This window comes from Archocentrus centrarchus, chromosome 7 (genome assembly GCF_007364275.1).
Source record: "Archocentrus centrarchus isolate MPI-CPG fArcCen1 chromosome 7, fArcCen1, whole genome shotgun sequence".
In the NCBI taxonomy this organism is placed as follows: domain Eukaryota; kingdom Metazoa; phylum Chordata; class Actinopteri; order Cichliformes; family Cichlidae; genus Archocentrus; species Archocentrus centrarchus.
This window is the reverse complement of record NC_044352.1, coordinates 36,480,194-36,504,445: the sequence shown is the minus strand read 5'-3', so window position 1 is coordinate 36,504,445 and position 24,252 is coordinate 36,480,194. Positions and strand designations below refer to the sequence as shown.

General features: G+C 41.5%; 1 protein-coding gene across 2 annotated transcripts; it reads right to left on the bottom strand.

Moving 5' to 3' along the window:
• Window positions 1–1,198: 1,198 nt before the first annotated feature.
• slc2a1a (solute carrier family 2 member 1a) lies at window positions 1,199–23,767 on the bottom strand. 2 transcript variants are annotated; one of them, XM_030733154.1, is made up of 10 exons: window positions 23,750–23,767; window positions 17,289–17,381; window positions 13,992–14,152; window positions 13,668–13,908; window positions 6,109–6,271; window positions 5,505–5,692; window positions 4,880–4,984; window positions 3,510–3,611; window positions 2,376–2,579; window positions 1,199–1,846 (listed from the first exon to the last, which is right to left on the bottom strand). In XM_030733154.1, the coding sequence occupies exons 1-10, from the start codon at window positions 23,765–23,767 to the stop codon at window positions 1,640–1,642; spliced, it is 1,482 nt and encodes a 493-aa protein (XP_030589014.1). In that variant the 3' UTR covers window positions 1,199–1,639. The 2 variants fall into 2 exon arrangements, with proteins under 2 accessions (XP_030589014.1, XP_030589015.1); XM_030733155.1 differs by lacking the exons at window positions 17,289–17,381; window positions 23,750–23,767 and having other exon boundaries at window positions 13,668–13,841; window positions 13,992–14,133.
• Between the last annotated feature and the right edge of the window lie 485 nt (window positions 23,768–24,252).

Sequence of the window (24,252 nt, the reverse complement as noted above, 5' to 3'; positions counted from 1 at the left end):
TCAGCACTTTGAGCCACACAGCTCGTCTGTTGACCGGACCACACCGACCAGCCTTCTCTCCTTCTTTGGCGCCGCCCACGACCCTGTCGCTGGTTCACCGCTGTCCTTTCCTTGGACCACCTTTAATAGATACTGACCACTGCAGACCAGGAACACCCCACAGGGGCTGCAGTTCAGAGATGCTCTGACCCAGTCGTTTAGCCATCGCAGTCTGGCCCTCGTCAGACTCGCTCAGATCCTCACGCTGCCCTTTTTCCTGCTTCTAACATCAATTTTGAGGACAGGATGTTCACTAATATAACCCACCACTAACATGAACAGATGAGCAGTTGTCTGCTCCCCTCTAGGGGTCATAACGTTATGCCTGATTGGTGTATTCAGAAACTCATTGCCACTGAGTTTGGATTTTTTTCTTACATTATGCATTTTAAAAAGACACCCTTTTGGCTCCAACAACACATTTTCCTCCCACTGTGTCACATTTTGAGGACTCCTTTAACAGGTTTTCTTCTTTGTCATGCAGATCGTTCTTTAGCATCTTCCTAAATGAGAGTATGAACTAAACAAGTCTGTGTGAGGAGATGGAGCACATGGTGGTGGCATAAATCATAAGTTTTTATATAGAAAATAGGTGTTTGTCTTCTGTTCCCACGACCTCTTGTTTTCAGTCACTGTGTGGTTACTTTCACTGGTTACTTGGTTTTGGTGACTTTTAGGCACCAGAGATCATAGTTGAGGTTAGAATACATTTCTCAGTGCTAAGAAAACAAACGTCTTCTACAGTTTTAGAAAGATTTTCAGGTAAACTGAAGTCACTTGAAATGAACTGAAGTGAAATTTTTCAGAGCACTGTACAGAGGGGGCGTGTCAGCAGGTAACTAACACTTCTAGAAGCTAGAAAACTTCTGTTAACTGGGATTCAAGTGAGTTCACCAACCCATCATGCAGTTCTTCCTGATACATTCATGTTCACACAGATATGATGATCAGCCTCTACATCAGTTATGTTTCCTCTTTGTCATCGTTTATTCACATTTATCCACTCAGCGAGACAAAAAGATCAATATTTAAACTTTGCTTTAAAGTTTTTTTCTGTATGACACCCTTGGAAACACATTTGTACTTCTAACAAATTATTGTAATTATGAAACAAAAATATAAGTATATATACATTTTTAAAAAAGCACACAACCAAGACTTTCCGTCACCTATGGAAACATGAAACACCTTTATTGATGTGGCCAGAGAGACATTTAATATTTGTACCTTTAACTTCAAAACTGAAAGAAAATGAAAAAAATTTTAATGTTCTGAAGGTTTAAAATTCTATTTCCTTTAATAAATAAGGAAAAGATTGTATAAAATTATACAACATACCCATCTACTTATAATATAAACCAACCCTGCTTCTCCTGTTGCTACACAACACTCGCTTCATGTTAAAAGCCTACTGGGATGTGTGACAGGTGCTGGAAATCAAGCCCACAGTAACACATCCTTGGTCAGGTCACTGATCGACCATCTAAATATTACAGTCTGTGTGAAAACAAAACCGCTGACAGTACGGATTACTGGCTCTAACATTAGTTGATAAAATATTTAAAACATGGAAATTAGTGTTCCCCACGCCTACAGACTTTCAAAGATCAGGCTCATCCCCCCTCAGGGTGTTGAATTCCTCTGGGGCAGAGTACTTGTCAGATCCCTGACCAGCTGACTGGCGGAAACCCGCTGCAATCTCATCAAAGGTGCAGCCCTTGGTTTCTGGAACCTTGAAGTAGGTGAAGACGAAGAAGCCGAGCAGCAGGATGGTGAAGATGATGAAGACGTAGGGCCCACAGAGTTGCTGCATCAAAGGGAAAGGTTCATTTCTGTCGTTGTTGCAGACAACAAGCTAAACGGTGCCGTTTATGTAAAGCAGCAACAGTTCGGTGCTTAAATGAAATTTTTTGAGTAAAGATTACTGACCTGATCTGCAGTGTGGAAGTGGGAGGGCCCACTGGTTAAGTCCCTGTTTATATTGTAAGGCGTTCACTTTACAATACAGAGCACCTTGGGGCAGTGGTTTCTGTGAACTGGTGAAATGGTGTATTGTGTGCACGATGACTGCTTTGAAGGGGATTGTGACCAAATTAAAACTGAAGATTCAGTCTAAAACTTGTCAGATGGCCCTACCTACAAAAATGGAGTTTTAATCCTGGATTTTCCCAACTCCCAGAATGCATCCTGTGAGTTGCAGTGATTGTCTGTTAATACCTGTAGCCAAATATGAGTGAGTCACATGTTCTCTAAAACCAGCAGTAAAAGCACTCTGACTGTGAGCTGAAACAGGGGCTCCCTGAACAAAGAGAAACAAGTTTTAAAAGAAAGCTTACCTCAATGTACTGGAAGCTCATCCCCACTAGGAAGTTGGCGGACCAGTTGGAAAAACCAGCAACTGCAATGGCAGCAGGACGGGGCCCCTGGCTGAAGAGTTCAGCCACGATGAACCATGGGATGGGGCCAGGGCCAACTTCAAAAAAGGCTACAAAACTGAAGATGGCCACAATGCTGATGTAAGACATCCACTTGAGCTGGTCCTTAGGAGCAAAGCACACCACAGAAGCTATCAGTGTCATAGAGGTGTTAAACAGATGGCCCACGGGCCAAAACCGGCCCATGGGCCCCCATTTCCTGCTCTGACTCATAGAGAGCAAACTGGACTGTGGCCCATGAACTTAAATTAGTTTCACACCTCTCGTCTAAGTTGTGTGTCTCCCTCTGTGTGTTTCCTGCGTGTGTGCTCCCCCCTCTGTCTCACTGGGATTCGTGCTCACTTCATATCTGCTGCTTGCTCATAGGCACACCTGTGATCAGACACTGCTCCATATTCATATTTAACTCTTTATTTCCTGCCAGTTCGTTCAGTCTGTGGCCAAGAGCCAACTATGCTCTAACTTCCCTGTGCCACTGCAACCTTGTGCTCGCTGCCTTTCACTCTCCTAGTCTACAGTGTGCAGTTAGCTCATTCTGCCACTGCTGGCTGGCTTGCAGCTGTCTAAACTGCTCATCTCCACTGAGATGTTGGTCCAACTGTCCAGGGTGTGATTTATTAAAAAGACTTTATTAAAAAGACAAGAAAAACAGTTCAAAAATAATTCAGGAACCAGAACCAGAACCAGAGTGACCCTATATGTTCTGAAGCCTGTTAGGGTATTTATGACTTGGTATTGTTGCCATTGAACTTCAGCAAACAAGCCCAGAACTTAAACACATAATCAGAACATTTAGAAGAATATTGTAATGTTTTAAAAATGAATTCATATGTGAACTAGTCTCACGTTTTCCTCTTAAACCACAAAAGATCCAATCAAACATTAATGTTTACATTTTTATATTTGCCCTTCAAATTGCACCCTGCATTGATCTGTATTTCAACTGTTGATCATTTTAAAATGCCCTCTGGCTCAGACAGAAAAAAGTCCTTTTATTTGAAGGCTTTAAATAAACTGCTGATCGCAGACACTTACCAACAATGCCATGGCAACAGTTAGAAACACTGCTGAGACTGCCATCCCCATCAAACCAATGAGGTGAAGGGGTCTCCTGCCCATACGCTCCACCACAAACAACTACAAGAGAAACAGATGTTATAAAATGACACCAGTAGTCACAGAGTGGGCCAGATGAACGTATCTGTCTATGTTTTGGCCATTTAGGAAAATATAAATGAAAACCTTGGAATATATGGAATGAGACTCAGATATATGGAATGAAAGGGTGAATATATGGAATGAAAGTGTGACTATATGGAATGTGTGAACCAGTAGCTGGTGCTTTGACCCTCTGATGTTATTCTCAATGACCTGCTGAGCTGCAGTCATGTGTTGACTTATGCCTACTCAGCTTGGTTGCTATGATGCTCCCATACTGTGGAGAGGCAGGGAATTGGCCAGTAGTTCGATGGTGTTGTACCCTTGTGGGGATTCTTCATGATCAGGATTGTTCTGCCTTATCGTAGCCGGTCCAGATGAGTATGGACATCTTGTTGTACATTTTATTTATCCAGGACATATTTCTCATGATACCTCTGTCAGCCGACTAAAATCTTCCCTGATTCTGGCCTCCAGCTGTCTTCTCCATGGTGGGTCTTCCTCTACATGCATTATTTATCTTATACCCAAGTATTTCTAGGATGGCAGTGGCATAACTGAGCTCACTGGTTTCAGTGATACTGGTAGTGAGGATGGTGAGTAGAGCTGTGTTCGTGTCTGCTAGCATTGCCTCTGATGACACTTTGTCAGTGATCTGGGGAGTTGTGCCCTTGGTTGTGTAGCTAGCTTGAGTCTGGCCACAACTTTCATCCTCAGCTCAGTAGACTTGATATCATCAAGTCCAGTTACGCTGCTCTCTTCTACCACGGTTGGCTCATTCCATCCATATTGGTCATCCATAGTTCCCACATGCATCGCATATAACCTCTTTCACTGAGTCGGTTGGCATTCCATCATTTTCATATTCTATCTATCTATCTATCTATCTATCTATCTATCTATCTATCTATCTATCTATCTATCTATCTATCTATCTATCTATCTATCTATCTATCTATCTATCTGTCTGTCTGTCTGTCTGTCTGTCTGTGTCTGTCTGTCTGTCTGTCTGTCTGTCTGTCTGTCTGTCTGTCTGTCTGTCTGTCCGTCCGTCCGTCCGTCCGTCCGTCCGTCCGTCCGTCCGTCCGTCCGTCCGTCTGTCTGTCTGTCTATCTGTCTATCTGTCTATCTGTCTATCTATCTGTCTATCTGCTGTCTGTCTAGCCATCCATCCATCCATCCATCCATCCATCCATCCATCCATCCGGAGCCTATTTTTTGTTTCAACTTGTTCTTTTGCAACTTACAGAAACAACAGTGAATGCAGTATTGACCACTCCTGTGCCAATAGTTGCATAGACAGGCTGGGACACACCTGCTCGCTCAAAGATCATAGTTGAGTAGTAAAACACCTACAGAAGACAACATATACAGGGCACAGTTACTTTGCATGCAATTTATATCTTTATGTGTGTGGGTTTCATGTCTACACCTTAGACATCATAAATATCTATGAATTAGTATAAAATCATAATTCTTGACTGGGTATCACGTGCACTGAAAATGTATGCTATGCTTTCTACTAATACTGCCTAAGGGAAGCATGTATAATGTAAATAAAATTGATCCTGCTCATGAGAAGATCATTGGTAACCTTCACTAATGCTGTTTCTGTACTGTGATGAATTCTGAAACCTGACTGAAACTCTTCAAATAAACCGTTCCTCTGCAGATGATCAGTTAGCTGTTTTACAACTACTCTTTCAAGAGTCTTTGAGAGAAAAGGAAGGTTGGAGTCATCATTCAGGTCTTATGTAACCATTGTGGCCACTGCTGGACAGATATGAAAGAGGTTGTCCTCTATATTATACCCTTACTTAAGGCCTTAAGTGGAAAAGGATGCAGTGGTTCTCCTTTGCTCATTTGACTTACAGCATTGATACCAGACAGTTGCTGTGACAGCTGCAACATGATGGCTACAAAGATGGGCTGGCGGTACATGGGGGAGCGGAATAGCTCAGGGATGGTCACTTTCTTCTCCTTCATCATCTGCTGGCTCTCTTCCTTCATCTCCTCCATTTCCTCACTCACCTCGTCAGTGCCCCGCAGTTTGATTAGGACTGGAAGGCAGAAGTTATATTCATGTTATTTTGAAAAGGTTCAGCTGCCCTACAGTGTCTTAGATGTTATTGGCTGGATACGTGTGCTCAAAAGCTGATTTATTTGTATCACTTCAGGTTACAGGTGCTGTTTATTATGAGTCTGTTCCATATTTGAATGTCTCAGCATGGGTGTGTATGCGTCTGTGAATTCTTATGTATTTATTATGATGAATAGTAATTTGAGTTTTAAATATTGGGAGTCAGGACATGTGAGAAAAGTAAGAAATTTTGTGGCAGGTATTCACTTCTATTGATTTCCGGCTCGCTGTACCTGCCTCCCTGCTGCTTTTTACTGTGGTGATCTCTGAGTGTTCCTGGTTGTCTGCATTTGGTTCTTTCTTGGTACACATTCTGTGACAGTGTGTTTATCTCACCGCTGCGGGCTTTGCTCTCCTCGTTGCAGTTGATGAGGAGGTATCGGGGGCTCTCAGGACACAGGGGCAGCAGGACACATTGCAGCACAGCTGGTAGCAGAGTAAAACCCAACAGGAGGGGCCACAGGGATGCATTCCCCATGATGGATTCAATCCCAAAAATCTAAACAATACATACAATACACTGCTTATATGTATAGGCCCTTTTCAGATCTGGGTTACATACAACACTGGCTTCATCAGTCTGTTAAAGTAACAGCATTTTATCAGTCAGACAGGTAGAGTACAGTGGACTAAAAAGTCTAATAATGTTCTTATGAGGCACTTTGCAGATAGTACTACAGCTGGGGTTCCAATGGTTCCCTATTCTTATCCCTTGTCTACTTGTGCTGTGGTCTCGCCCACTTCATCAGTATGTCCTGGTTCCTCAGCACCTGACGCAGACCTGAGCCCTCTCAGTGATGTCCGAGCTGGCATGGCTTCAGTTACACATCTCTTCATCATGTTTTGAGGTAAGCCGGGATTCAAACCCCTGACCTATTGTTCCAGTTATTGTATGGCAGTGATGGTAGTGTTGCCATTACACTATCCAGCTGTCCAATGACTGCCCTTCATTATACCACCATCATCCTGGGGATGCTATGTGTATATATTGATTTCCTAAGTCCCACTCAGACTCAGCCACCTACAGTGTATCCAAGCACCTCGCCAGCAACGTAGCTCCACTTGTGGGTAACACAGCTCATCGCATTGAAAACTGAATGACTTCACCAACAAGGTCTGCAGACTTACTCTGAATCCGGATGAAAGTGTCCTTTGATATGGTTTCACTTTCACTTTTAAACCTACAACTGAGGCAAGACTGCTATAGACCCATTTACAGCCAACGTCATCAAAGGCTGCGTGCGCATTTTGGCAACGGAAGTGAACTGCTGCTCCATTCAAATCAATAAGAACGAGACTGCGCAGCGTTTAAACGTGATTTAAAAGTGATATCAGCATCAAAATGTCTGCTGTTGTGTGTTTGGCTGTCAGAATTTCTACTCTACCAAAACTGGACTGAAGTAGTACCGAATCCCACGCGATCACGGCTGTTTAAGAGAAAATGGAGGCGTCTGTGGTTACATGCCATCAAATGTATTGATAAAAAATTGTACTGAGGACACGATCAGAAATGCTCACGTTTGAAGCGCCCATTTTACATCAGGTAAATGTCAGGTATCTAAAGTAAACAGCATTAGCTGGTAGGCTGTTTGGCTTTTAAACTGTAGTGTGGCTGTTTACAGGTGAGGCATCGCTGGACTCAGAGTCCTGATTTTTAAATTAATATTTAATCGCACTATAGATTACAAAATGCAGTGCCAGTCAAAAGCCTGCGCAGACTCACATATGAATGGTTGAGCGAGTCTCACAGTGTGACTGGATGTTCGGTACACGGCAGCAAACAACATAACTGTAAGCATCCAGTGACTTCTATGCGCTGCAACTTCTCTCTGGTGTATACGCTGGGTTTCTCCACCAAATACACGTATATATCTGCTGGGCCACTTGCTAACAAACCACAGGGATCGGAGTCAGTTGCCGGTGGTCAAAATAAATATTTGCAGGTAGTTTTCACGATCTTTCGTTGATAATCCCTTCTTGTAGATTGAAACGCTATTGAACTCCGCCATACTTCCGTTTCCAAAATGCGCACATCGCTACCTACGTCATCACTGTTTACAGACAGTAAATGGGTCTATACTCTCTAATCTAGTCAGCAGGACAGCTCCTTTACCTCCGCTCAGATTTGCACACTGTTAAACCTCTGCCTTGCTACAACAATGAGGGTTTCTACAGACAAAAGCATGGCTGCACCATGGGCTCACCCATTGTAGCCAACCTAGGAAGTGGAAGTAAAGCTCTTGGTTCTTTCAAAGGGATGACACCTAGCCACTGGTTTAGATAAGTGGATGGTACCTGGGTCAAAATTAAAACAAAAGAAGTAGAAGCCTTCACTCGCCACATGAACTCAGTGGATGAACACACAAGGTTTACCAGGAGGACACCAGGAACAATAGGTTACTGTTCCTGGACTGTGCAGTGCTCATTGAGGAAGATGGAAGCCTTAACACTGAAATTTACTGGAAGCCCACACACACAGACCAGTACCTACTCTTTGACTCCCACCACCCTCTGGAACACAAACTTGGGGTGATCAGAACCCTGCAACACCGGGCAGAAAGTGTTCCCTCTAAGACAGAAGGGAAACAAAAGGAACACACACATAAAGAAAGCCCTCAAAACATGTGCAACAAACAGAGCAACACTGTTATCCCTTATGTGCACAACGTCAGACCCAGCCACCCTCTAAGACAGAAACTGGTTCATCTTGAGGACAAAACTCCCAATTACAAGCTAAGCAGCATAGTGTCTGCTGTGCAGTGAGGAGTGCTCAGACCTCTACACTGGAGAAACCAAACAGCCTCTTCACAACACACAACATAGAAGAGCCACCTCGGCAGGACAAGACTCAGCTGTACATCTGCACCTAAAGGTCAAAGGTCACTCTCTGAGGATGCCAATGTTCACATTTTGGACGAGGAAGACAGATGGCTTGAAAGAGGAGTAAAAGAAGCATCTATGTCCACTGTGAACAACCATCACTGAACAGAGGAGGTGGATTACCACACCAGCTGTCAGACACATACAGTGCTGTCTTAAGATCCCTTCCCAGGTGCTTCAGCCCCCACTCACAGACTTCAGGTGATCTCAGTAGGTCATATGATTGGGTGGGGGAAGGTCTGACAGGGGTTTCACCTGTCCAATGTGAATGCCTTAAAATAAAATTGCCATTAAAATTATTAACAGTCTGAGTTATGATGGGATTGCTCAAACCATAATGAAGAAAGAACTGGTAGGTGGAAAAAAATAATTTTGAGATATTTATTCTAGATAATGAAAATATAACAACAAATATTTATACTGATTGGCATACAATGTTAAAAAAATTATCAGCAACATGGCCTGATGTGAACTTAAAACATGTCAGAAAGGCAGGTAAGGTTTGACTGTTTACACAAAGATTTAACGGCATAGACATCACTGTGCTGTAGCAGCTATTACAGATCAATGTAGTTATTGACTTTTAATTACCAAAGAACAAAACAAAACAAAAACAAAGTGCTGTCTCCCTTTGCATTCTGAGCCCCCCGCTGCCACAACTCTTACTGTTCGAAGGCTGTGTATACACTGTACTCTCTCATTACCTGCATCACTGCTGCTGTCCCGTTTCTTTCTAATTATACTGCACAAAACACTAAAAAGCACTCCTCTTCTTCTTCTGAAGATGAACGTGTGAAGGAGTAAGATTCTGTGGTCCTTCCACTTTTTCACTAACGTACATAAAAAATATTAACAGTTATTGTTTTAGGTGTGCTTTTCCAAATGCAGTGATCATTGTATGCTTCTGCCTGACTGACAGTATTAAATCGTGTGAAATAAACACCAAAAAAGTCGAGGATCATCACATGTTACAGTGTTGCTTTATAAGCAATAGCAACAACATAAAAGCACTTTTTCCAATTAAATAGCTTTATGTAGCCCAGAGAGTGTTTCTGATAACATGATTGTTGTGGAGTGAGTCCTTTAAAGCTTTTTCCTCTGTTCACATTAAACTGTCACTTTTAGGAAGGTCTGTAACAAGGCAGTAACAACGCATAATGTTATATTTCCTGCTAATTAGTGATGCCACAGCCACATGCTATTTGAGACACTCTTACAGTGTTTTCTGGAGGAATAGAATAGAATAGCTTTATTTTCATTGTGAGCAAAGCAAACAGCAAAATTAGGAATGCGATTCCAATATGGTGTTTGAATGAGTCAATTATTAGTGCATTCATTTATCAGTGTATTCAGGACACAGATGGCCTTTGGAGAGAAAGAGTCTCTGAATGTACAGCTGCGTGTTTCAGCTGATCTGTTATCTGTCCGAGGGTAACGATTCAAATAAATGGTGACCAGTGTGTGAGCCGGCCACCCAGAAACCCCACTGCTGCAGCAGCTTATTATGTGCAGCAGGGCAGCCTCTATACCACACTGATGTGCAGTATGTTAGGACAGGCTCAGCTTCAGTAAGATAGAAAGAAATGAGCCTGAACCCTCCCTTAGTTACACTGCAGTAGGCCTAGGCTCCCGGAGTGTTTCTTCTCATTCACCTCTTTCCACTCTGTTTATAGCCCACTCTGCATTTGATCATCAGTTATTGTGAGGCAGTGGGCTTTTTCTGTAGCTTAGTGTCAGCTCTTTGGTCTTAGTGGAGTTGAAAGCCAGGCTGCTGACTGAACACCACACTGATAATCACTGAATCTCAGCTCTCTGTGCTGACTCATCTTTGCTTGAAATTAGCCCAACAACACTTGTGTCATCTGCAAATTTAATAATAATAGTATATGAGTGGACACATGTACAGTGTGCAAAGAAGTGACATCAGCACACTACCTTGATGAACTCAAGTTTTCAGTGTACTCAATGAGGATGTGTGGGGACCAAGTTTGACGTGTTGCAGTTTGTCAAAAAGTCCTTGATCAACGTGATGGTTGGGAGAAAGCTCAAGTGCAAACGTTTGCCAACCAAAATGTGCTTTAAAAAGCAGAGCTAAAGTTAATGAATCCTCACACGGTCCAGTTGTCTCAGTTTGTTGTGAATCGATATGTGATAACGTCTTCAGTAGATGGTCTAGCCCTGTAGGCAAACTGATGGCAATCAAAGGGTGGGGGAAGGGTGGTTTTAATGTGGTGCAGGACCAGTTTTTCAACACACTTCATGATGTTAGGAGTGACAGCAAGTGTCCTGTAGCTGTTAAAGGCTGCAGAGGCTTGCTTTTTGACAGCTGTGGTAATGCTGGGACAATGGCCTGTGACAGGAAGATGTTGATCCTCGTGAGCACTACCTACAATTTCACCAAAATAAGGAACTTCGTGAAATAACAACTGATGTCATTGTTTAGGGGTGGCCATGGCTCAGACGGTAGAGAGGGTCATCTACCCATTGGAAGGTTGGTGGTTTAATTCCTGGCTGCTCCAGTCTGCATGCCAAAGTATCTTTGGGCAAGACAGTGAACTCCAAAGTCCCCCCGATGCAACCATTGGAGTATGAATGTGTGTGAATGTTAAATAGGAAGGACTTAGCTGTAGAAGGAAGTGCTTGCATGAATGCGAGTGAATGAGGCATGTTGTATAAAGTGCTTTGAGTGCACAAAGTACAAAAGAGCTATGTAAGAACTTGTCCATTTACCATTTACTTGAGTTTGTGGTTGTATAAAAGTTCTACACATCCTACACAAAGTGACCAAGTCATCAGCACAAGCAAACAATGATCACAGTGGCTAAGGCTACACTAACAGCAAAAAAGGAAGGTTTATTATCAGGAAGCGTATGTGAAACACCCCCAAAAAGGTCTCTATCTAATAGTTTTTCAGTGGGAAATAATAATATCTAGAACAGATTAGAATTAAGAAAACAGAGAAGAAGGAAATAAACTTCTGTCTCTCAGTAAACAGTTGACCTCATGTTATGACTTATATTACATTTTTATTTTATTTTATTTATTCCTCTTTAGGCATGAGAAATATGTATTTAACAAACCAATAGCAGAAAATTATATTGCATCCTCAGATCAACTGATCTACTGCTAGCTTTGACTAGTCCTGTTCCTGATAATTACATTTAAATAACAAATAAAATAACAAAAATAACTTCCCATGACTGGCCAGTAGGTAGCAGCGTATTTGATGATGCACAAGCATCAACTGATATGTAACTAGAACGACAAAACACATGCATATACATGAGAACAGCTTCTGAATAGCTGACCGCTCTGCATGAAACGGTTAAGAGGGCAGTTCCTATTGTTTGATACTGATATTTTTGGACAGTGACACCTCTGTGGGCCACCACTGTGTATTTTAGATTAGATTATCAAGATGTGATTGAAACACAGATTTTATAGACCCAAGTGTTTGTACACCTAGGGTACTGTGCAGCAGACTCATGGTGACAATTAATCACCACTCACTACTTCATATTTTGCTAGGAAAATAGGTGTGGGGATTTATTGAAACATGTGCAAACATAAGTGAAAATACAGCATAAAAGGCAAAAACTGGGTCTGTATCATTCCATTGTGCTTGAAAGCCAATATTTGGACCGTCTTTGCTCTTGAACACAGCCTGAACTCTCTGAGGCAGCATTCTTGCAGTTTCGTTAAGTGGTCTTCAGGAATAGTTCCCCAGGCTTCTTGAAGGACATTCCAAAGCTTATTGTTTGGATGTTGGCTACCTTTTGTTCCATTCTCCATCAAGATGATCCCACACTGCTTCAATCATATTGAGGTCTGGGTTCTGGGGAAGCCAGTCCATTCTATCCAGGTTCATTTTTATTGCATTAACTGTGTCATGCTGAAAAATTAAGCCCTTGCCAATCAGATGCTTTCCAGTTTGGAGTGACTGTGGCTCAGGAGGTAGAGCAGGTCATCCACTAATCAGAAGGTTGGTGGTTTAATCCCTGGCTGCTCCAGTCTGCATGGCAAAGTATCCTTGGGCAAGATACTGAACCCTGAGTTGCTCTTCATTGTGTTCATTGGTGTGTGATTGTGTGTGAATATTAGATAAAAAGTGCTTAGAGGTAGAAAGTTCTTATATGAATGTGTGATTGGATGAGACATGCTGAATGAAGTGCTTCAAGTACTCAAGTAGAGTAGAAAAGCGCTATACAAGAACCAGTCCATTTGCCATCCCCAACATCACTGACTGAGATGAAACCCCAAACAGAGCCCCAAAGAAATTAGGGGTCACTCAAGACTTTTTTGTGTAGTCTTATCGGGATAAGGGCTTCAAAAATAATTTGAAAAAGTAAAATGCATAAGAGAAAGCATATAAAAGTGCATCGCCTCATAAAAGCCTTCCTTTGTTTATCTTCCTTTTGAGTAAGTAACCAGAAATAAAGCTGCACGTTTTTGAGTTCACGCTCTGCCTCCCAAGTCTTGCATTTGGGTTCACCCCAACAGTCTCCTTTCTTGTACAATACCTGAAGTTATGGACTACCTAAAATTACCTACAGCACAGTTTATTTCTTGTTTCCTGTAAAAACTTGAATTGTTACCCCCCTTATTCTACCAGTACGTATTTGAAGGTAAATAAGAGTACACCCTAATTTCAGATAAAATACATTGAAATCTGGGGGAACTTCACCCTAAGTCATGGGCTGTATTATGTAGTGCTCCTAAAAATGAAACATATCATAAAGATAGCAAAAACCTTTGGAGTGGCCAAATCAAGTCTACTACATTTTTTAAAAGATGGAGTAAACACTAGAAAGTCCCTAAACACTAGTGACTTAAGGAAAGTCTTTCCTACGTTTGATTTAAAATCTCTTTTGGTGGTGTACAGAGGCAAAATTACCAAAAAATTATCATTGTCCAAGAACTTATGGAACTAACTATACACTGTAATCTTTTTAATCTATTGCTACTCAAGATGGGAACCTAAGGGATATTCCTGGTTAAAGATTTAAGGATCTCACCTGTGCCATGAGAATGCCGATCACTACACCAAGCTGGTGCAGAGTTCCTAATGCTCCCCGAAGGGATGTGGGTGAGATTTCCTCAACGTACATGGGCACAAAACCAGTGGACAGGCCAGAATAGACACCCACAATTAAACGTCCGATAGTGAGCATCTCAAAGGAAGCAGCCAGCTTGGAGAAGCCCATAAATATGGCGGAAATGAATGCAAGCACATTGGCCATGAGCATGGAGTTTCTCCTTTAGAAAGCATAATTTACCATCAACGGTCATTTATCAGAAAATATTATTTAAAAAATTGTTAGTGATGAAGAGGGTCATACCTGCCAAAGCGGTTAACAAAGAGACCGACAGAAAAGGAGCCCAACATTCCTCCCACAGAGAAGATGGCCACAGAAAGTGACCACAGAGCTGTTAGAGTGGTCTGAGGGATGGGTTCTGAAAACCTGCTGCTCCATGTCTCATTGTAGAAGCTCTCAATGACCTAAAACATAAAACAGCATACAGTAGACTCTGACTGTAATTTACATAAAAACAGATTATTAGTTTCAGGTTTTGTAAAATAGCTCTTACGTAATGCCACTGGTCATGGTCAGTCTGTACCACTTTAATCCAGACCTTTCCTCAGGAACCATTACTTATGTGGTATTTTGTGCTAAGGGTAAACTATGACAGCAAATATTGGAGAGGTTGCACTGTCATTTAATATTTAGAGGTAGTATTTTCAGGCTTCCAGATGGTGAATCCTTCTGACTTCAGTGGTCCTTTAACTTGAACTTTCCATACAGACCTTTCACCAACAGGTCAGGTGTACCATCATTCTTCTGATTCTTTGATACCTTTCTAACTAGTCAAACTAAAATGGTGAACATTATACATCATATTCACATGAAATTATGGTATATTTATGCTAAGATAAGATGGGGCCTGATTATTCAAGACCTTGTAGGTGAGGAGAAGGATTTTAAATTCTATTCTAGATTTAACAGGGAGCCAATGAAGAGAAGCCAATATGGGAGAAATCTGCTCTCTCTTTCTAGTCCCTGTCAGTACTCTAGCTGCAGCATTTTGGATCAGCTGAAGGCTTTTCAGGGAGCTTTTAGGACAGCCTGATAATAATGAATTACAATAGTCCAGCCTAGAAGTAATAAATGCATGAATTAGCTTTTCAGCATCACTCTGAGAAAGGATGTTTCTAATTTTAGAAATATTGCACAAATGCAAAAAAGTGGTCCTACATATTTGTTTAGTTTGATCTGAATTTAGAAGCAGGAAATTAGAGGTCATCTAGGCCTTTCTGTCTTTAAGACATTCCTGCAATTTAACTAAGTGATGTGTGTCATCTGGCTTCATTGATAGGTAAAGCTGAGTATCATCTGCATAACAATGAAAATTGATGCAATGCTTTCTAATAATACTGCCTAAGGGAAGCATGTATAATGTAAGTAAAATTGGTCCTAGCACAGAACCCTGTGGAACTCCATAATTAACCTTAGTGTGTGAAGAAGACTCCCCATTTATATGAACAAATTGGACTCTATTAGATAAATATGATTCAAACCAATGCAGTGCAGTACCTATTGGCCTATAATTAGCTAAGACAACTGGGTGATGGTTTTTAAAGTAATGATTAAATTACTGCCATGTTAAAGGGCTGTGTTGCATAGCCCATTATTAAAGATAGATTGATCATTTTTAAGATAGAAGCATCAATAATTGGAAAGACTTCTTTGAACAGTCTAGTAGGAATGGGATCTAATAAACATGTTGCTGGTTTGGAGGAAGTAACTATTGAAGTTAACTCTGAAAGATCAACTAGAGCCAAAGAGTCTAAACAAATACCAGCAGTGCTGAAAGCAGCCGAACATGAAGATCAATATTTGAGATGTTATGAATAATTTTTTCTCTAATGTCTAAAATTTTACTTATAAAGAAATCCATGAAGTCACTACTAGTTAAAGTGAAAGGAATACTCGGCTCTACAGAGCTCTGACTCTTTGTCAGCCTGGCTACAGTGCTGAAAACAAACCTGGGGTTGTTCTTATTTTCTTCAATTAATGATGAATAGTAAGATGTCCTAGCTTTACGGAGGGCTTTTTTATAGAGCAACAAACTCTTTTTCCAGGCTAAATGAGCATCTTCTAATTTAGTGAGACGCCATTCCCTCTCCAGCTTTCGGGTTATCTGCTTTAAGCTGTGCGTTTGTGAATTATACCACGGAGTCAGGCACTTCTGATTTGAAGCTTTCCTTTTCAGAGGAGCCACAGTATCCAAAGTCGTACGCAGTGAGGATGTAAAACTATTGACGAGATAATCGACCTCACTGGGAGCAGAGTTTAGGTAGCTGCTCTGTACTGTGTTGGCACTGAAGAGCATAATAATGAAGGAATTAGATCCTTAAACTTAGTTACAGCACTTTCACAAAGACTTCTACTGTAATAAAACGTATTCCCCACTGCTGTGTAATCCATTAAAGTAAATGTAAATGTTACTAAGAAATGATCAGACAGGAGGGGGCTTTCAGGGAATACTGTTAAGTCTTCAGTTTCTATGCCATATGTCAGGACAAGATCCAGAGTATGATTAAAGTGGTGGGTGGGCTCCTTTACATTTTGAAGGAAGCCCATTGAATCTAACAATAGATTAAATGCAGTGTTGAGGCTGTCATTCTCAGCATCTACATGGATGTTAAAATCACCCACTATAATTATTTTATCTGAACTGAGCACTAAATCAGATAAAAAGTCTGAGAAATCAGACAGAAACTCTGAGTAAGGACCAGCTGGATGATAGATAATAACAAATAAAACAGGTTTTTGATTTTCCCAGTTAGGATGGACAAGACTAAGAGTCAGGCTTTCAAAAGAATGAAAACTTTGTCTGTGTCTTTGATTAATTAATAAGCTGGAATTGAAGATTGCAGCTACTCCTCCTCCTCGACCTGTGCTTCGAGCATTCTGACAGTTACTGTGACTCGGGGGTGTTGATTCATTTAAACTAACATATTCATCCTGCTGTAACCAGGTTTCTGTAAGGCAGAATAAATCAATATGTTGATCAATTATTAAATTATTTAGTAACAGGGACTTGGAAGAGAGAGACCTAATGTTTAATAATCCACATTCAACTGGTATTGTAGATGAGGATACTATATTGTTATTGTGCATTTTTTTTTATCTTTTTTTTTTTCCTGATTTTAGCTTTGTTTTTTGGTGGTCTGGGAGCAGGCACCAACTCTGTGGGGATGGGGTTTTGGGGGGATGGCAGGAGCAGAGAAGCTGCAGAGAGGCGTGTAAGACTGCAGCTGTGCTTCCTGGTCTCAACCCTGGGTGGTCAGGTTTTAGAGGGTTTAATATATTTGGCCAGATTTTGAGAAATGAGAGCTGCTCCATCTAAAGTGGGATGAAAACCATCTCTGCTAACAAGACCAGGTTTTCCCCAGAAAATTTCCTAATTATCTATAAAGCCCACGTCATTTCACCACTAAAATTTAAACTGAAAACATAACCTCTTCACCCATCTGTGGACAAGGTAATTAACTATCACTATTCTAATTCCATTTGTACCCACACATTTCTTAAAATATGCATTTTGTTGCTTTTTTTCTCATTCACACTTACATTCTGAGGAGCATTGATGACGCCAGTGTTGTAACCAAACTGAAGAGAACCAATCACAGCTGTCCCTACAGCCATCATCAGCTGGGGTGTCACCTATGTTTAGAACAGAGAAACAGAACACTGATGATTACTGTTAGAAGAGAACAGATCCAGTTTGTAAAATGTTAGAAGCCTTCCAAAACTGTGTGTGTGTGTGTGTGTGTGTGTGTGCGTGCGTGCGTGCGTGCGTGCGTGCTTGTGTGTGTGTGTGTGTAGCAGCCTGTTGAAGTAACTCACATTCTTATTTTTTTATTCTAAGTACTTTGTCACCTGAGAAAGTTGATTGCTCATTTTGATTTATGCAAAGGTGAAATGGTTACGTTTTGTTTTGGTAAATGGACTGGTACTGATAAAGCACTTTTCTACTCTGGCTGAGCACTCACTTCTGTAAACCTCGACTGGTCCATTCTCACAGCTCTTTCAAGCTGTGCCTTTGAATGCTTTGTCTAAGATTCACACAGGCAGTCACACAGGGGGAAACTTGGGGGTCAGTATCTTGCCCAAGACGAGCAGGGATCAAACCACTGACTTTCTAATTAGTAGACAACCTCCTGAGCCACAGCTACTTCGTACTGCAACTAAATCAAGTAAAGTCAAGTTTCATCAGTCTGCTACTGGTTTTTCATTACATTACTCTCTTGGCAACAGAAAATCTTCATCAGCTGATTGCACTGACAGTTGTACTACCCACAGTAAGGATTGTAATGCTGGATTAGCTGCATAGGAAATGATGATATTTCAGTGTTGGAATTCCTCCAGCAACCTGTTTGCATAATAAAATGGAAGAGCTTGGTGAGCTGATCAAGTTTCAGAGGGCACACTGTGACTGGAATTGGAAGTGTTTCATGGAGGGTTGCAGTATTAGAGTGAGACATTGACACACTCACACTTCCTGGATCACAGTGTGACCATACCCGGTTTAAGGACTTTTTGGTTAGACAGAGATGTTATTATGATCCATAAGAAGAAACATGGAGGAACTGCACTAGCTGTGATTTATATGTGCTGTAATCTTGGGCCATAATATGTTTTTGTGGCCAAATATTGAGCTGTTAGTACTGGGAATGTGTTTATATTACTTGCTAAGGGAATTTGTTATTGCTGTTTTGCTGCAATAGACCCTGAATTGGTGAGTAGAAGATGATGGATGTGGCTCAGGTGCTAGAGTGGGTTGTCTGCCAATTGGAAGGGTTGTGGTTCAATCCCCAGCTTTTCCTGTCCATGAGTTTGCAACGATACTGAAACCCAAGCTGATCCTGGTGTGTGCGTGTTAGATAAAAGTGTTTGGGTATGGATAAAAGCACCGTGTGATTGGGTGAACGCCACTTATACTAGAGACTGCTTTGAGTGCTCAAAATGAGTAGAAAAGTGATATGTAAATACAGTCATGGCCAAATGTTTTGAGAATGATACAACTATTGGCTTTCACAAAGTTTGCTGCTTCACTGTTTTTAAATCTTTTTGTCAAATGTTTCTGTGGTATGCTGAAGTATAGTGAGAAGCATTGTTTCAGTCAGAATCAGAATAGCTTTATTTGTCATCATATGTCAGACATACAACAGGATTGTGTTCCAGAACTCCCATCCGAGAGAAGACAAACAGCAACAAACATTGCACTGCACCAGGTCTCCAAGTGTCCAACCTCCAATCTTTACTCCGTCTCGTTGTTGTTTGAGATGAGTCCAACCACTGCTGGTTCATCTGCAAATTTAATGATGTGGGTGCTCGGGATGTTAATGAGCAGTCATAAGTAAGCAGCGTGTACAGCAGAGCACTGAGGACATCCCTGAGGGGAGCCAGTGTTGAGGGTGATGGGGGAAGAGGTGATGACTTGACTTGACTTGACTTGACTTGACTTGACTTGACTTGACTTGACTTGACTTGACTTGAGCGTGTCCAGCTTATGAACAAGTGTCTGTGGAATGATTTTGTTAAAGGCAGAGCTAAAGTCCAGGAAGAGTAGCCTAACATAGGAGTCCCTGCTCTCCAGGTGAGTGAGAGCCAAATGGACTACCTCTGAGATAGCATCCGCAGTGGACCTGTATGTATACTGGTGGGGGTCAGTGCTGGGAGAGATTGCTGGTTTAATCTGTTTCATGACCAGCTGCTCAAAACACTTCATGACTATGGGTGTGAGTGCTACTGGCCTATAGTCATTCAGTGATGACACAGCTGAGGTCTTAGAATTAGGGATGATAGTTGCCATTTTGAAACACGATGGGACTTTTGCCTGCGAGAGTGAAATTCTAAAGATGTTGGTCAGTACCTCAGAGAGCTGGTGTGCACAGTCCTTCAGGACGCAGCAGGGGATGTTGTCCAGTCCGGTAGCCATGCAGATACTGACCCTCTGGAGTGACCACCTGACCTTCTCAGTTGTTAGTCTGGGACACTGCTCATCTGGTGAGTCGGATGGTGGGAGATTTGTTAGAAGCCTCAGCATCAGGTAGAGATGGATCCCTGTACATACAGCATCTTTCCTACTGTTGTATGTGATGCTCCTAATACCCACTCACATCCTCCAAGGGTCATTGTTGTTGAGGTGACCCTGGATCTTTAGGGCATATGCAGCTTTGGCTCTCTTGATACCAGCATCTAGAGTTCTCCTTGCAGTTCTTAACACGGCTCCAGCAGCTGACCTGAATGCAGAATCCCGTGCTCTCAGAAGGTGTCTAAGGTCTGCACACATCCAGGGCTTCTGGTTGGGGTGAACGGTGAATGTCCTGGTGAAAGTTACATCATTGACACACCTACTGATGTAGCTGGTGACAGCTGATGCATATTCCTCCAGGTTCACTTCACTCCCTTTTGTTGCAGCTTCTCTGAAGATGAAACACTCAATGCATGCAAAACAGCCCTGGAGCACAGAGGTAGTGTCAGTGACTGTCCTTTGTGTTGGTATGATTGTCCTCCAGAAGGGGTCTGAAAGTCCAAGGTTAGGGGGTGGGACAGCTCTGTATGCTCCACGCATGTTTGTGTAAACATAATCCAAAGCATTGTCCCGTCTGGTTGCGATGGTGACATGCTAGTGGAACCCTGGCATCATGTCTGACAGCTCGATGTAATTACCAATCATGTACAGAGCCTCGGGGTGTTTGTTTTGGAGAGAGGAGATACAGACTGTAACATCTGAGTGAAGGCTGGCTTGATGTATTTACTAACATAAAACAACTATTATTAAACCATTCTTGAGAGCTCAAGAAGCTGTTGCCTATTTGAGTGCCGCCATGAATTCGCCCTGGCATGCTGTCATATCAAAACCATATCAAGATTTGTTTGTCAATCCAACTCTTGAGGCTTGATCACAAGTTCTCAGTGGGATTAAGGTCTGGGGAGTTTTCAATGTTTTGTTCCCCAAGCTACTTAGTTATCATTTTTGCTTTATGGAACAATGCTCCATCATGCTGGAAAAAGCATCGCTCTTCATTAAACTGTTCTTGGATAGTTGGGAGAAGTTGCTCTCAGAGGATGTTTTGGTGCTATTCTGTTTCATGGTTGTGTTCTTAGGCAAAATTGTGAGTAAGTCCACTCCATTGGATGAGAAGCAGCCCCACACATGAATGGTCTCAGGATGTTTTACTGTTGGCATGACATAGGACTGATGGTAGGACTCACCTTTTCTTCTCTGGACAATCATTTTTCCAGATACCCCAAACGATTGGACAGGGGCTTAATCAGAGAAAATGGCTTTATCCCTTTTTGCAGAATATCAATCTGTCCTTTATGTTTTTCCTGACAGGAGCGGCTTCTTTGCTGCCCTTCTTGACACCAAACCATCCTCCAAAAGTCTTCGCCTCATTGTGCGTCCAGATGCATTCACACCTGCCTGCTGCCATTCCTTAGCAAGCTCTGTACTGTTGGTGCCCCAATCCCGCAACTCAATCCCCTTTAGGAGATGGTCTTGGCGCTTCCTGGACTTTCTTGGGCACCCTTAAGCCTTCTTCACAACAACTGAATCTCTGCTTGAAGTTCTTGATGATTCAATATATGGTTGATTTAGGTATAATCTTACTAGCAGCAATACCCATACCTGTGAAGCCTTTTTAATGCAAAGCAATGATGACTGCATGTGTTTCCTTGCAGGTAACCATGGTTAACAGAAGAAGAACCACCCTCTTTTTGGGGCAGCTGTGGATCAGAAGGTAGAGTGGGTCATCTACTAATCGGAAGGTTGGTGGTTTGATTCCTGCCCGCTCGGTCTCCTTGTCAAAGTATCCTTGGGCAAGACACTGAAAGCCAAGTTGCTCTCTGATGCAACCGTCAGAGTATGAATGTGTGTGAGTGTTAGATAGAAAGCACTTTGAAATAAAGAACAGTGTGTGTGTAAATGCAGATGTGTTGTATGAAGTGCTCTGAGTGCTCAGCTAGAGCAGAAAAGCGCTCTATAAGAACGAGTCCATTCACCATTTTAAAGCATCCGATCTGCTATTGGAACTCAGTCACCGTGACTGTGGCCTCTAGCCTCGCCCCCGTCAACACTCACCTGTGTTATCACTCAAAATGATGTGAGCAGTTACTTTTGTGGCAGGGCTGAACTGAAGTGTAACTGGGTTTTCGTTCATTTTCATAACAAAGACTGTTCACAGTTGTTTACAATTCATCTGATCACCTCATAACAGTCTGAAATTTATGCAAATTGTCATCAGAAAAACTGAAGTAGCAAACTTTGTGAAAATCAATACGTGTCAGTCTCAAAACTTTTGGCCAGGACTGTACCAGTCCACTTACTGTGTGTGGACTGTATGATATTAGATTTACTGAGGTCTTCACTGTTTTATATTTTCTATTTAATTGTCTCCTATAGTAGTTTTCCAGCTCTGGGGGTAATTAAATCATTTCTCATTTCATCTTTTATAGTGAGTATGTATTTGTGTGCTTGCTATTCTGTTATTTGCCATGCTGTAGCTTCTTAACTACTATTATAGCTAAGCCTGTAACAATATTAGAGCCTAATCCCTATCAGGAGTGCTGCCTGAGCTATACAATCAATTACATGAACATATACAGTACAAATTTCAACAGGCATATCTTCTTAATCTTGCCTTTCCTATAATGTGTAGAGCACTGTCACCTTTTCACATTATGCTTCTTGATTTATATAAATAAAATCAATTGTTTAGATTTGATTTTCCCTGAAGAGTCAGAGAAGCCAGAATCAGGCAAAACTCTCAGCAGTCTGATGTGTCTGTTCATTCTGATTCGTGACTGTATTTCTACAGATATGATTCAGGAAGCATCAATTAAAATTAGTAGAGCATTTTTAATATAATATGGGTGGTTAATATGAGTGCCGGTGTGGTTTTGCCTTGGCAGTAAGCTTTGTTAAAACAACAGCAGCCTTCATTTGAGTTTTTCTGTGTGCACTTTATGTCATTAATCTGTAAAACATCACAACAGACCTGCAGTAAACGCTGCGGCCCTGGGCCTTGGTATTTTACAGTCTGTCAGTACTTCTGCTTCAGTGCCCAACACAGCTCCCAACATAATTTGTAATCACCAAAAATCTGCATCAAATCTACTTGTGAGCTTAATGATGAGACAAACGGATTAGACTTGATTGAGAGAGGAGGGACGAAGGGAAACACACTCAGCTGTGTAGCTAAAAGTGTGTTCAGTGTTGTTGTCTGCGACATGCTGATGAATACACCCTCACGCAGGTACTTGTCTTGTTAGAGATATTGTCTCCTAGCTGTACTTTACACACTAAAACACACATTTTGAATATGTAGTTTGTTCATATTGGACACTGAAAAAAAAATAACACCCAAATGGAAACGTTTAATTAAGTCCTGAAAAATAATTTTAAGATATGTCTCCAATATTTACTCTTTACAGCACCACCTGCAAAGACTGCATAATACACTTAAATACTTAAACTCAGACCCATCTTAACAGGCTGCTATTCTAAAATCCACATATTAATGCATCAGGGAGTGCACCAGCATCAATTCTACTTATTTACTTATAGTTTAAGGCTCATCGTAATTTTTTGCATAAACTGAATTTTACTTGTTGCAAAACAGTGCATTTTCATAAAGGGGCTACTTTATTCTTCCTTTAAGAGACACGCAGACTAAAACTGTGTCTATAATAAAAACATGGAAGCGCTGCTCACAGCTGTAAGAAACAGACCAGATTTGGGAGACAATACTGAGTGTAGTGTCCGGGGTGCCAAATATAGACAAGGACATCAGTGAATGAAAGCAGATGTGCACCCTAATTTGTGTACATGAATAAATTAAAACTGCAGATTTTGTTGGAACTGAGAAAACGAGAGACTAGATATCAGCGGTAATTTCACCATGTTGTCAGAAAGTGCTGCCACATAATGCCTAAGTAGGAGGTCCACTGTTCATCAGTGTATTCCTGTTTTTTTTTCAACAAACAAATCTAAATTCATCATAGATTAATCAGGCAGCAGTTACCTTGCCACTGCACTCCATGCCAGCCCACAAAGTCCAGACTCCAAATCCGGATTGTTAGTAATCGGCCAGGTCAATATAATCTACTTTCTACAAAAAAACAGTGCTCATGATGTTGCCTGCACTACCATTTAGTCTGACACCAGTGTAAACAAATCTTCTTCAGTTTCTTCCTCCATTCACCTGCTGCAGTAAGCAGCTTAGTGACGTCAGCACTAAGTAGCTCTTAATTGGCTCCTGAGGTTCCAGCAAAACAACACAGTCACTATGTTGACTGGCCAGAGCTGAGAAAAAGGTCTGAGAATCGAGTGATTGATGATCATGACTTTAATGATGCAGGTGCAGATGCAGGTAATGGGACATAAGAAGGGCTTACATTTTTCACAAAATATTTTTACATTTTTCAGTATACTTCTTTGTATAGATGATTTTTAAAAGATGATCAAGAAAATGAATAAGCTCTTTACATTATTTCTTTGTGTTCACACACATATCAACATGTAGCA

Bases quoted from the DNA above. Each gene is read 5' to 3' on its own strand.
- slc2a1a (XM_030733154.1), bottom strand. The intron at 4,985-5,504 runs GTAAGTCAAATG...TGTCTTCTGTAG, and splicing joins AACTGTCTGGTATCAATGCT to GTGTTTTACTACTCAACTAT. The intron at 2,580-3,509 runs GTAAGTGTCTGC...TTTGCTCCTAAG, and splicing joins CTGTTGCCATGGCATTGTTG to GACCAGCTCAAGTGGATGTC.